Source organism: Hippopotamus amphibius, chromosome 5, assembly GCF_030028045.1.
Source record: "Hippopotamus amphibius kiboko isolate mHipAmp2 chromosome 5, mHipAmp2.hap2, whole genome shotgun sequence".
Classification (NCBI taxonomy): domain Eukaryota; kingdom Metazoa; phylum Chordata; class Mammalia; order Artiodactyla; family Hippopotamidae; genus Hippopotamus; species Hippopotamus amphibius.
Window position 1 is genome coordinate 10,650,883 of NC_080190.1, and position 15,051 is coordinate 10,665,933.

Below are 15,051 nucleotides of genomic sequence, written 5' to 3' on the forward strand. Positions count from 1 at the left end.
ACTGCAGCAGTAAGAAAACAGGTTCAGAGGCATTAGGGAATATAGGTCTAGATCCTGGCTGTTCCACATCTAGCTAAGTTTCTGCAACTCTCTTCCACACTTAATCACTACACTATACCCCTAGTTTATTAGAGCACTTGACGTATTACAGCTCTGTACTGTTACTATTCCCTTTCCTCCATTCCTGCCCAAGATTCTGCAACATCCGGAGGACAGGGGATCCTGTCCCTTTAGATGCTTCCCCTAACGGCTTTCTCCCAAGGCCTTAGGCCAACCTTCCACCCTCTCATCCATATTTAAACTATAGAAATGAAAGAAGAAAACAAGAAAGACAGAGAGAGGGACTTCCCTGGTGGTGCAGGGGTTAAGAATCTACCTACCAATGCAGGGGACATGGGTTCGATCCCTGCTCCAGGAAGATCCCACATGCCGCAGAGCAACTATGCCCGTGAGCCACAACTACTGAGCCCATGTGCTGCAACTACTGAAGCCCGTGCACTTAGAGCCAGTGCTCTGCAACAAGAGAAGCCACTGCACTGAGAAGCCCACGCACTGCAATGAAGAGCAGTCCCTGCTAGCCACAACGAGAGAAAAGCTCACACACAGCAACTAAGATCCAAACACGGCCAAAAAAATAAATAAATAAAAATAAAAATAAAAAAGATTCGCATAAATACATGAGTGAAAGAGCTACAAAGTTCACTGCACCCAGAAACAATTTTGCTAAGGAAGTCCCAGTGTTTTCTAATGAACAGCATTACATATTTCAATTATTTTGACAGAGAAAATGTGGCCAAGTTATCCTTAAGAACAGAAAAGAGCATTAAAAGAATTTGCAACCAGAGAATTATCTATTCAACTTATGTATTAGCTGAAATTGCTGCTAAAGGGTGACCCATATTAAAAGTGGCTACTACCTCTTTCGAAAAGTTGAGAGTTTAGTCGTATATGAGAATTTCCTAAAAAAATACCTTTAATATCACTCTAAAAATATACTAAAATTTACACTGATTTTTCCATTTTTCTTCTAGAGATGACAGTATATTAAAAATTCTTGCCTATGTGTTAAACCTGTTTCTCATTTGTCCTTTTAATACAATAAAATGCTAAGCATACTGTAATTCCAGTTACAGAATTCAACAATTAACTGAGAATTGCATTTTACAACAAAATCATCTAAATTATAGTTATCTTATTCCCTAAGAACAATACAAGCAAAATATCCATGAATATAGTAATTCCCTTAAAAATTCTGAAAAGTTAGTCTCAATACAGTCACGAAAAGAAACATACTTTCAGGACCAAAAAAACCAGTCAGGCAACTGGTTAGTGAGAAACAGAAAAGTGACCTCCCTAGACAGGTGGCAAGTGTCAAAGACACTGAATATGCTTGGTTTCACTGCCTGTGGCCTTCCTTCTGCCTTGCCTCCCTCACCTTTACTGCTGTAACTGCTTTCTGTGTGAGAGATCCGAATGTATTTTTGGCAAGCATCTGCACATGACCCTAACAGCAGGAAATTCTAATAGTAGAAAAAGAGAAGGTAAGAATGACACAGAAGAGAGAAACAAAGTGGAGGATAATGACAGGGCTTGAAGACCAAAACCTAAAACATTCAAGAACAAACTCATGGGTGTTAAGATCTTTCTGAGGGCTCTACTCGTGACCTGCAGGCTGAAAAACACAAGTGCAAGACCTTACACTTTGGGGCACATATACCATTTTGTTAGGACGAAAATCCTATATTTAGCTTCTTCTACCTACTCCCAGTTGCCAGTTAAAAAAAAAAAGTGTTGAACTTTGGCCTTAATTTCAAAACACTAATTTTTAGATTAAAATCTAATATTGATATTTAAATTAAAATCTATAGTGGGAAAAGACACTATTTTAAAAAATAGTAAGTTTCTGTTTAGGAATATGCTATATACATCTTGGATAGTCCCTAATAATCAATAGGGGCTCAGACCCCACCATATTTATAGTTATTAATATAAGTGAATAGCTAGTTGAAAACATACTTTAAAATTTGATTTTCCAAACTCTAGTCATCAATTCTTCCTTCAGAGTTGATTTCTCTACTATTGCTCTCTCTCTCTTTTTTTTAAATAAGAGGAAACTTCTTAATGGCAGCCACCAACACACTTTCACACAGACTTCATGAAAGTAAGGAAAGCCATGGATTATGGTGTTGGATGATGGTCCATTAAGATGGCAAGGTACTAGAATCAATAAGCAGATAAATAATCACCATTCCCTTACCAACTACCTTCTAATCACCTCTATTCTGAAACCACATATCTCCAAAACCTAATTTCGGATTTCCAAAACTTTAAAGTTTACATATTACATTGTAGTCAGCAGACTACTAAATTACACAGTTCACCAAAAGGTCATTTGGAGTGCTTCCATAGAAAGGTAAACTGCATATATATATATTAAAATGTAAACTTGAAAATTTCAAAGAAACCTACATATAAATCACCAGCAATTTCCATAAGAAAGTATGACAAATTAAAGATCACACTGAAATGTATAAAATGCAAATGAAATTAGAACTGGTAAGATTTTTTAAAGAATAAAGTTAAATAAAATGTATCTTATTAAAGCATGAGAAATTCTTTCATTGCTAACCTATGAGTTAATGTGTATCTCTATGGAACTGATTCTTTGTAAGCGCCATCGATTCTATACTCACTTTAATACAGAGACCACTATAACCATTCTCTTGACAAGCCACGGATTTCTCTATCTTAAATTTATATTTTCTAAATGTGAATTATACACAAATACCAACAGATTTATGTTAAAAACTATAAAAATTTCAACAAGTAATAGCTGCAAGACCACAAAAGCTATTTAAAAGTCCACATACTTTGAAACATCACCCAATTCCTAGTCAGTTTCTCTTGCATTTGAATAAGCCTAAAGTGTCACTTGCTTAAGATGGTTTCATACCACTGATAAATTAAATAAGCCATTCAAGAACCTACCAAATGGTAAAAAGTCTGAGACCATTCACTACTTTCTCTCTTAAAGCACTAAGAGACCAGTGCTACTTATTATTGCAAACTATAGAAAAAAAAATGAACTAATTCAGTAAAGTTACTACATATTGTCTTTCTAAAGAAATTTTTCAAATAGGGAGTATTTACTAAGAGTCAAAAACAATCAGTTAAAACCTTTTAAGAAAATGTACTTCTGAATCAGTTAAAAAATTGCCTTCCTGAAACTGCACAAACCTAAAATAACTTCTGCTTCATGTAGAGATCAGATGCAGTGCGTGGGTGTTTTCTGTCATGTGGTAACAAGCTGTTCTAGTGCAAGACAAAAAAAAAAATCGACTTAAGTCTGAGAACAGCTTTAGTTATATTAACTCTTTATTGTGTTGTGATATAAATATGGAATCATTCATTGAAGTAGAAATGAACATATGCTGACTGTCAGGGCATATGTTTTTAAAGAATAAGTCATTTAGGGTCAGTAAATAACCTCATTTTAGTAAAAATACACTTCAATTTACACAAACCTCACACAGGACCTCCTTCCCAACCCTTCCCATGGGGGCCTGCTGTGTGTGTTTCTTCACCAGCACGTAAGGGGGAGAAAGGCAAGGAGCTGCTTCATCAGGGAACAGTTCCTGTCTACTTGCTCATCAGCAGCAGTAGTAAACTCTCCTAGAAGTCTGTTTTCTGCTTTAGGGTCAAAGAGAAAGGAAGGAGGTTCTTTTTTTCAAGAAGCAGTGAGGTGCTGTGCTTCAGAGTTAGGCTCCAAAGTCAAGCAGACGGTGTGGCTCACGGCTCCACAACTTACCAGCTATCAAAACTAAAAAGTTACTCAATCTTTCTACGTCTCACTTTTCCAGATACTTTAGGTAAAACCTTCAGTGCAAGGCCTGGCACGCTACAAATAATCAATACATATTCAATGTTCATCAGAAAACCGAGAAGCCCAGGTTTGGAAGCAGGAGGCTGTAGCACAGAAAAGGAGCATCCAGGAACTGGAAGCAAAAAAGCAGTGCAACAAGAAGTTTCCAGCCTGAGACAAACCCTCCAAGGATCACACAGGCAGGACCCTCTGGCGGCTACAGCTCTTCAGATCAGTCCCTATCCCCATATGTCATTTCTAAGCCCTTCACCTGCCTGGTCCTGCTCCTATCTTCAGCTCCTACCTATCCAACCCCAGTCCCAGTCACAGCTTAGAGGACAGACGGAATGTCACTCCTATTCCCTGGGTAGGTGGTAGGAAGTCTCTTAATCTACCATGGGAGAAAAAACATATCCTCAAGGTAGAACTCTACACGCATTTTCCCCTAGAAACACTACTTTAAACAGTGGTTAAAATCTACAGTAATATAGACTTACTAGATACACAATGGGTTAAAAAGGCATCTCTGAGCTGATTTTAAGGGCCAATAGTTACCATGTACAAGAAAATGCATTCACAAACTTTGGGAGTTTCCCTGGTGGCACAGTGGTTAGGAATCTGCCTGCCAATGCAGGGGACACGGGTTCGATCCCTGGTCCAGGAAGATCCCACAGGCCATGGAGAAACTAAGCCCACACACCACAGCAACTGCGCCTGTGCTCTAGAGCTGGCGTGCCACAACTACTGAAGCCCTCGCGCCTAGAGCCCATGCTCTGCAAAAAGAGAAGTCACCGCAATGAGATGCCTGTGCATGGCAATGAAGAGTAGGCCCAGCTCGCTGCAACTAGAGGCAGCCCGCACACAGCAACAAAGATCCAATGCATACATATGAGTCCGCATACAGTATTTGTTTTTCTCTTTCTGGCTTACTTCACTCTGTATGACACTCTAGGTCCATCTACCTCACTACAAATAACTCAACTTAAAAAATGGTACTGATGAACCCAGTGACAGGGCAAGAATAAAGATGCAGATGTAGAGAATGGACTTGAGGACATGGGGTGGGGGGTGAAGGGGAAGCTCGGACGAAGTGAGAGAGTAGCATTGACATATATACACTACCAACTGTAATATGGCTAGTAGGAAACTGCTGTATAACACAGGGAGATCAACTCCATGATGGGTAATGACTTAGAGGGCTGGGATAGGGAGGGTGAGAAGGAGTCTTGGGAGGGAGGGGATATGGGGATATATGTATAAATACAGCTGATTCACTTTGTTATACAGCAAAAACCGGCACAACAGTGTAAAGCAATTATATTCCAATAAAGAGCTAAAAAAAAAAAAAAAAAGATCCAATGCAGCCAATAAATAAATAAATAAATTTATAAAAAAAAATCTTTGAGTAACTCTGGGACAAACTGTTGGTAAGCTGAAGACACTCCGTAGGTATATTTACAAATTGTAAAGATCACGTCCATACGTTAAAATTTTTTCACACAAAAATTACAAATACTTACTGTAATTTTTATAGCTTTGTTCAACACATTTACCCATTCTACCAGGTCCTGCTGATCATTGGCTTGTAGGAAATACTTCCTCATCCCTGCATTCATAACTGTTGAGAGAAAAAACAAACTACAACACGTGAAATTTTGCACTAGTTACCTTTAAATTTATGTCTGCAGCAGCTGAAAAACCTTGCTGGCTTCAGTATTGTGACTCTCCTGAATTTGACAAAATGTTAGACTACATATGATACTGCTTGTATCACTCAATAACATAGACAAAACTTATTTTTAATGGCCACGTTTTTCATTAAATGTGAAAACACCACAATATATTTAGCCAATCCTCTAATAACTGACATTCAGGCTTTTTTGATTTTTGAAACTATATAAAATATCTCAATGAAACGTCACGTACATATACTTCTCCACACTTGGGCTAGCATTTCTATAGGATAAATTTCTTAACATACGCTTACTGGGTCAAAGAAAATTCACAGTTAACATTTTTATAGATATTAGTAAACTGTTTTCCCCAAAGGTTGAATCCATTTACATTCCTACCAATAGTGTATCCAAAGGTCTATTTTGTCTAATATTCCTCACCAGTACCTCCTGTTTTCAGCCCCAAGGCTCTGTGACATTATTTCCTAGACTTCCTTGCCAGCTTGGGCCTTGTTCTTCCAATGGGAGGTACTGGTGGTAGATCGGAAGGTGGGAGAGAGGTGGGGGAGGGGACTCTCGTACAGAGTCCCTCCAGCAGTAGCAGCACACAGCCAGCCACTGCTCCAGGCTCTTCTGCAGCTCCCGCCTTGCAGTCCCCTCAGATAGTCCTAGGTTCCAGTAAATACCACCTCTTCTTATTCCTCACTCCAGCCCTGGGGCTGGTAGCTGCTTCACATGGTTTCTAATTTCTGGGTTACTTCAGCGTTCCCTTTGTGCTCCTTCAGCCTTTCAACAGCTGGTTAACCAATTCCCTGTAACAAATCCCCTCGGTTTGAAATGCCAAGTGTGGTGTGTTCTCCTGACTGTCAACCTAATTGCTGAAAAATTATACCTTGCTTAAATCTGAATTTCTTTGATTATTGAGACAAATTAGTTTTATATGTTTACTGGCCATCTGCATTTGTTTTGTGAGCTCTGTTTATTTTCTTTACCCATATTTCTCCCGAATTGTTCATTTACTTTTTATTGATTTATAAGAGCTTTTATATTAATCTTTTCTGTGTTATTTCAAATACTTTTCCCAGTCTATCATTTGTCTTTTCACTTAGCTGATGGTATCTTTGATCAATGAGAAGTAGTCTATCAGTCTTTTCCTTTAATGACTCTAGCTTTCACATCATATTTAGAAAGTCTCCCCAACTCAAGATTATAAAAATAAACACCTTTATTTTTCCATCACTTATACATTTTATGTTTATAATCTTAATACATCTGGAACTTTTCATGCAATTTAATTTACATACACCCCTTTAGTGACTACCTACGTCTATAAAGCAAAGCACACCTGCATATTGTTGTCAACAAACTACTACAGTCGACTTTCAAATTAAAGCTTATTAATTATATATCACACGATTTATTTTTAAAAACATTATTCTAGGAGCTAAGGCATCTGAATAGCTACAGTGCTGCAATTTTTTTGTAATATACAAAGAACTTTCAAAAGTCTCCATCAAAATTTTAAGTACTATGGAACATTCAGTTGAATGTGACTATGGAAAGGAGGAAATAAAAATCTTCAAGTTAAAAAAGCCTATTTCTCAAATACACAAGATTATGAAATTAAGACAGACCAAGACACAAAACCAGAGCTTCCTTGAGTTGATACGAGAGTCTTATCTTGTGAAGTGCTATAAAACAATTCGTCTGGACCTAAAAAAATTTAACATACAATTAACATACTATAAATCTGCTCTTTTATACTTTACTAGAGACTGGAGAAATTATAAGTGCCATAAATATAAATTAAGCTAAATTAGTAATTCACTAGGCTATCATGTATGTCAATATATAGCTTTTGTTTCTATTTCCTAACAATCAGTAAAGCATCCTTTCATAATCTTTTTCCAGCTTAGGCTGAAGCTCAGCTCTCCTCATAATGGCTTCTTCGCCCTCAATGCTGTTTTGGGCATCTGCCTAGAACATCTGAAGAGTTTAAAAATCTAAGCACTTGGTAATACACTGCACCTGCTATAAAGTAAGTGCTTAATACATACATTTTTGAATAAACAACATTATATAAGTATCACTTTTAAGAGAAAGAAGACAGGCAAATATACCTCTAAAAAGACTCTTAGCGCACTTTGCAGTCTGAACAAAAAATCATGTCCTTTAAGCATTATTTCATGGCAGGAAAAGGCATAGCTATATGACAGGGAAAAATGAGAGCCTAGAGTTAGCCAGACCTGACTAGTCCATGCACTTACTAGTGATACCATCTTGTAAAATTTTATTTAATCTCTGATCCTGTTTTCCTCGTCTACAAAATGGAATGCCAGCCACCCCTTCCTTGAGGGATGGAGGTGATGTGTGCACAGAAACTAGCACTGTGCTTGGGGCAGAAAAGATATTCTTATTCACCACCTTCATCACAATCATCTGGAGATTTCCAAGTAAGGAAGCCTTGTGGAAAATGTAAAGCAAATTACTAAAAACGGATATTAGCAATGTTTGGGGGAACGGTGGACAGGGAAAGGAAGGAAAAAAGCTTTCAAGAATAATAATAAACAGTATGAACCCTGTAAGTTTCCATGCTTTGAAAGCCAGGGTTTTATTGTGTATAATGAATGCATAGCAGAGGCTTGTGTGCTACCTTTTCACTTAAGAACTCCCTTATTTCATTTCAAATCTTTACCATCAGGGTGAAATTTACCAAATGGATAAAATCTGAAGCATAAACATTAGCTTGACTCCAAACAAAAATCAGTTCATAACCAGGATCAGCTGGTTATGGTACAAATGATTTTGAGACATCTTATATTTCTTTGCCAATTTTCTCCACTCCCTCTATCCTTTCTCTATCCTTTCCTTCTCTATTAGTCAGACCTTGACTTTCTTAATGAAATCTCTAATTTAATTTTCTTATTTCCCTTCTACTATCTATCTTTGTTTTATTTTTTGCTTTCTTTGACGTTTTCTTCTGAGTTTTGCATTGTCTCATATTCTTTTTCCTATTTGACAGTTCCTTCTCAAATGTCATGCAATCCTGGGCTGGCCATTCATATCTAAAAGGAACGTAGGAAAAAAACTGATTGGAAGTTCTCTTGAATATATGTGGGGTTTCTGACTGGTGGGCTTCACTGAACAGCAAGCTCCTGTGTTAGAAATGCCCAGCTGTCGGTACCTATGGCTCTCTTCTCTGGGGTGTTCAGATTCTTGCCCCACCTCCACCTGGCTGCCCGATGCTATGGGCCTGGACACCAGAAACAGTTGCACTCAGTGTGCAGACTTTCATTTAATCCTCCTATTTTCCATTTCATGCCTCATCTCCCCCCTTCTCTGGGACTGCTGTCCCTAGGCACACAGCCTCACTGATTCTATTTCTGGAGATACTACACATGCCATTCCTTGCTGGGATGGGGGAAAGCTGGCAGCCTGCCTGAGCTAGATGGAGGTAGGGACTAGAAGTTGTTTCTACACAGACATACAAACAAAGTCCCTGTGTTGGGTCCCTCCTCCTTGTTGCTTCCCCAGATAGGACCTAGTACCTAGTCTATCCAGAGTTGGCGTGGGGGCAGGACGTGGAAATGGCTAGCTTTTCACTTGCCTCTTCTACTCTGCTAAGTCATTTACTCCTGCCTCCATCCACTTTCCATCCTTATACACTATGGATTACAGAAATCTGCTAGTTTCAGCAAAGATGGTTTGAATATTTCCTGTTCTCACTATTTGGGGGCAATGTGAGAGGAAATACGGGAGGAAAGTCTTAATGTTGACACTGAATGGAAGTTTAGTTCCATTTTAGAAGCAGGTGCCTCTCTCTGAAGGCAAACATTTTACGAATCTTTCCTCCCTCTAATAGTAGAGGACTAATAAACTGTGGGCAGACTAATAAATAACTAATCTTAATCTTTGATTTCAACTAAAATCACTCATTCTCAATACCCCAAGAACTGAATGTCAAGTCTTTTACTGTATATCGCTAGCCCTTCAAACTGTATGTTTGAGATTCTGCATTAAAGACCTGTCAGGAGTGTGCACACGATGAGGTCTAAGCACAAAGCTCTCTCGCCTGACTTGTCCGCAGAAGCCTTTCATTCTACAAGGTTCTGAGGTATTTTCCTACTCAGCAACCAAAACTCATACACTTGTGATAAATACACGACTTTTTATTAGTTTCTTAGTGGTGATAAGAGCATTCTAGAGGAGAGATAGGATCAAGATGGCGGAGTAGGAGGACGTGCGCTCACTTCCTCTTGCAAGAGCAGCGGAATTACAACTGCTGAACAATCATCAACAGAAAGACACTGGAACTCACCAAAAAAGACACCCCACATCCAGAGACAACGGAGAAGCCGCAATGAGACGGTAGGAGGGGCGCAACTGTGTTAAAATCAAATCCCGTAAATGCTGGGTGGGTGACTCACAAACTGGAGAAAAGTTATACCGCATTAGTCCACTCACTAAAGTGAGGGTTCTGAGCCCCACGTCAGGCTTCCTAACCTGGGAGTCCAGCACAGGAGGAGGAATTCCCAGAGAATCAGAATTTGAAAGCCAACGGGATTTGATTGCAGGACCTCCACAGGATGGGGGGAAACGGAGACTCTACTCTTGCAGGGCACACAAAAAAGTGTGCTCACCAGGACCCAGGGGGAAGGAGCAGTGACCCCATAGGAGACTGAACCAGACCTACCTGCTGGTGTTGGAGGGTTGCCTGTAGAGGTGGGGGCAGCTGTGGCTCACCAAGGAGACAGGGGCACTGGCAGCAGGGGTTCTGGGAAGTGCTCACTGGCATAAGCCCTCCCAGGGTCCACCATTAGCCCCACTAAAGAGCCTGTAAGCTCCAGTGCTAGGTGGCCTCAGGACAAACAGCCAACAACTGTGGGAACACAGCCCCACCCATTGGCAGACAAGCAAATTATTTTACTGAGCTCCACCCATCAAATCAGATTAAAGTCTTACTGAGCTCCACCCACCCAGCCCTAACCACCGTCAGTCCCCCTCATCACAAAGGACGCAGGAGCCTCCTGGATAGCTTCCTACACAAGAGGGCAGACAGCAGTATCAAGCAGTATCAAGCAGTATCAGCAGCATTTCATCTTGTGGAACTGAAAACCACAGCCACAGAAAGACAGAGAAAATGAAAAGGCAAAAGACCTTGTGCCAGATGAAGGGACAGGATAAAACCCCAGAAAAACAACTAAATGAAGAGGAGATAGGCACCCTTCCAGAAAAAGAATTCAGAATAATGATGGTGAAGATGATCCAGGACTTTGAAAAAAGACTGGAGGCAAAGACTGAAAAGTTTACCAAAGACCTAGAAGAATTAAAGAGCAAACAAACAGAGATATGCAACACAATAACGGAAATGAAAAATACACTACAAGGAACCAATAGCAGATTAACGGAGGCAGAAGGGCGAATAAGTGACCTGGAAGACAGAATGGTGATAATCACTGATGCGGAAAAGAATAAAGAAAAAAGAATGAAAAGAACTGAAGACAGCCTAAGAGACCTCTGGGACAATGTTAAACACACCAACATTCACATTATAGGGGTCCCAGAAGGAGAAGAGAGAGAGAAAGGACCCAAGAAAGTATCGGAAGAGATTCTAATTGAAAACTTCCCTAACATGGGAAAGGAAATTGCTACCCAAGTCCAGGAAGCACAGAGAGTCCCAGGCAGGATAAACCCAAGGAGAAACACACCAAGACATATAGCAGTCAAACTGACAAAAATTCAAGACAGAGAAAAGTTATTAAAAGCAACAAGGGAAAAATGACAAATAACATACAAGGGAACTACCATAAGGTTAACAGCTGATTTCTCAGCAGAAGCTCTGCAAGCCAGAAGGGAGTGCCATGATATATTTAAAGTGATGAAAGGGAAGAACCTACAACCAAGAATACTCTACCCAGCAAGGATCTTATTCAGATTCGAGGGAGAAATCAAAAGCTTTACAGACAAGCAACAGCTAAGAGAATTCAGCACCACCAAACCAGCCCTACAACAAATGCTAAAGGAACTTTTCTAAGTGGGAAATATAAGAGAAGAAAAGGACCTACAAAAACAACAACAAAACAATTAAGAAAATGGTAATAGGAACATACATATCGATAATGACCTTGAATGTAAATGGACTAAATGCACCAACCAGAAGACACAGACTGGCTGAATGGATACAAAAACAAGACCCATATATATGCTGTCTTGAAGAGACCCACTTCAGACCTAGCGACGCATACAGACTGAAAGTGAGGGGATGGAAAAAGATATTCCATGCAAATGAAAATCAAAAGAAAGCTGGAGTAGCAATACTCATATCAGATACAATAGACTTTAAAATAAAAAATGTTACAAGAGACAAGAAAGGACATTACATAAAGATCAAGGGATCCATCCAAGAAGAGGAGATAACAATTATAAATATATATGCACCCAATATAGGAGCACCTCAATACATAAGGCAAATGCTAACAACTACGAAAGAGGAAATGCAAGGCAGAAATAGAGACACAGATGTACAGAACAAACATATGGACACCAAGTGGGGAAAGTGGGGAGGGTTGGGGGGGAATGAATTGGGAGACTGGGATACCAAATTGTACACTCTAAATATATGCTGTTTATTGTCTGTTAACTGTATCTCAATAAAAGTTCTTAAAAAAAAAAAAAAGAGCATTATAGAGGACTCTGAACAGCCACACTACATGCTGCTCATACCACTTTCTTAACTGGATAAATATGATTGCCATCAGATGCTATCCCTAACATTACCGCCTACAGAAGAAACCTGCCCTTTTCAAGCAAAAGAAAACAAAGAAATTTAACATCAGTTCTACCCCAAGAAGTATCTTTTTTACTTTAACATACAATAGACCCTTTTGATGTCAGCTGGAAACTCCTAATTTTTGTCCCTTTCATCACTAATGTGCACTAACACCCTCTCTGAGAGCCTATTATTCTCCCAGCTTCAACTACACCCACTATTTTAACAGATTCTGCAGTTCTGCATTCTTGATCCTCAAGCTCCATCCAGTCCTCAGCTACTGTCACCAGAATATTTCCACTTGGATGTTTCCCCAACAATGAAACTCCTCACCAAGTATTTCACCCCATCTAATCAGCTCTCCTGGATCCCTCGTTTCTCTCGTTAGAGCAAACGTACGTGACAGCTCTCTCTTTCTTTCAACCCCCACAGGTCCAGTCTCCCAGTTCTTATGCTTTTCCTTCTAATGTTCTTCATCCCTCTTCATTCCCCCTAATTCAGGCTCTCATGTTAGGAACAGTAGCTCAAAAGCCACTTAACCAATTTACTTGCATCAAATTCTCCTATCCATACAAAAAAAACTTCCTTCACCTTGTGTCTACTTTCTAGATGCTCTTTAACTTCTCTCCCCTCGTTTTCCAAAAAACAAAACAAAATCACTTGTCAACATATTACACCCTGACTCCTGCCCTTTCACTTTTCAGTCTCTCACCATTCTCTCCAGCTTCACGGAGCGTTCAGTTCCCCACACACACCATGTTCTTCTCCCCTGCACGCCTCTGTCCAGTGGTCCTCCCATCTTTTCCCCCCAGTGACAGAGGATAATCAGGTTAGCCTCATTCAGTGTGACTCCCTTGACTCCCAAGATTCCCCAAAAAGGATCTTCCTTCGTGATTCCTGAATAGATTATACACCCCCTTATCTACCGCCTGTGATAAACGCAATGATAATTCCCTGGTCTTGTATCTGTCTGTGAGACAGCCAGCCTGTGAGATTCTTAAGGGCATCAATTGCTTATTACTCTCACAGCCCCATGCCAAGCACAGTGCACATATACTAGACATTCATTAAATGTCCACTGAGCACTTAATCAAATACTCTCAGCTACCCCGCTCCCAAACTGTAAACTTCTCATTACCCATAAGCTGCAAACTAAATCCTTTCCATTATTTAAGTACTGAATATCAAATAATATCAGGCAGAAAGTTTAAAATTAATTTCACTCAATGTGATCACTATAAATGCCTAGAAAATGATTACACATGGGCAGAGTGGGAGGAGGCTGTAACTGGGATTGGACACAGGAAAGAGGCTTCAGGGGTGGGAGAGCAATTTTATTTCTTCACCAGATGGTAGTTTCAAGGGAATTTGCCTTAGAATAATTCATTCACCCACAGGATTGTTATATGCTTTTCCGTGACTGTTTTCTCTTACAATATGATGCAATTATATTAGTCTAACTTAAAATAACTAACATATAAAATGTGGCTACTCACCAAAACAGAACTCAGCCTTTGGCCTTAGCTTAGTTGCATCGCTAACCTAACGAGAAAGAGAGATGAATCACTCACTTCTTCAGATGCTGCTACAACCAACCTTAAACACTATGTAAACTCCACATGTATGATTTCCCAGTAATCATACACAGCATATAGATCTAAAGGTAAACTTTAAGGCAACTGAGAAAGAACTGTAAATTAAATTTAGAATATGGGTCCCAACTGTAAGATGTTTAAAACAAATGATACTTCCATGTCCTCTTTGAACTAAATTGTTTTTTCTTCAAAGGAAGTGCGAAGAAATTTAAAATAAACCATTAAGTTTAATGTCACACATATAAACATTTTTGGTTTAATGTAATTTTCAAAATACCTTCAATGAATACCCCACAGAAACTATGAATTCTTCCCAAATTGCATATTTCTAAATTAGCTGTGAACTGCATGAGGAAATGGTGATGGGTAAGGGGGAGATTGTATATTTAATAAAAATCTGGAAGGCATTAATCTGCAATGAGGAAATCAAAACAGCACTGGATCCCCACTTGCACATTAAAACACCCTAGGATAATGGGGCCCTGCTTTACTAAACGCAGTACATGGTTCCATTTAGAAGGTGAAGCAACTAGTTGCACCTGGTTGCTGCTAGCCCTTTAAACAAAGTAGCTCCCGTGGAAGCCCATTTATGACTGTTGCCATGCTGTCCCCCAGTGTTAGAACTTACAATTGTAGCATCTGCTCTGTACCTTCAGAAGGAATTCTAAGCGTGGGGTTCCTGACTGATCCCAACTACAAATTTAGAGCACTGAGTCACAATAAAATTTGTTCCAAGAATAAATTCTGGAGGAAAAGTGGCACGTCTCAAGTAGAGTACAAGCCATACAATTCAAACTTCAGTAAGCTGTGGGGCAGAGATGAAACTTAACAGAACTACACAGAGAAGGTTATATTTAAAAAAGGAAGCGGTGGAGGAGGGGAAAGCAGCTGGCCAGTCAGCCTGCCTGCTTTACTGAGTTACTTAAATTTTTTAAAAGGCCTCCCATTTTTAAGGGGGGGAGGTACAATTTATTCGATAATGGAATTCTACGCTTCCTAATAACAGTCTCTATAAAATTTAAGCTGAAAGCTACCCTGAGGTATTACTAAATGTCTTAAATTTACAGGAACACTTGAGACAAACAACATTTATCTTTTGCAAATTTACATAATATGGTTTTCACATAAAATGGTTCCCTTTAAATATGTAAT

The 15,051-nt window shown here is 39.4% G+C and overlaps 1 protein-coding gene across 6 annotated transcripts in view; it reads right to left on the reverse strand.

The window, feature by feature from the left end:
• PLEKHA1 (pleckstrin homology domain containing A1) overlaps positions 1 to 15,051 on the reverse strand; it is a 52,603-nt gene that overhangs the window by 16,061 nt on the left and 21,491 nt on the right. For 5 of the 6 annotated variants that reach the window (XM_057734794.1, XM_057734791.1, XM_057734793.1 and 2 more), the window contains exons 4-5: positions 13,801 to 13,846; positions 5,383 to 5,480 (exon numbers count right to left, since the gene is read on the reverse strand). In XM_057734794.1, coding sequence (XP_057590777.1) covers positions 5,383 to 5,480; positions 13,801 to 13,846 — 144 coding nt within the window. The remainder of the gene's footprint in view (positions 1 to 5,382; positions 5,481 to 13,800; positions 13,847 to 15,051) is intronic. The other variant, XM_057734797.1, reaches the window with a different exon arrangement.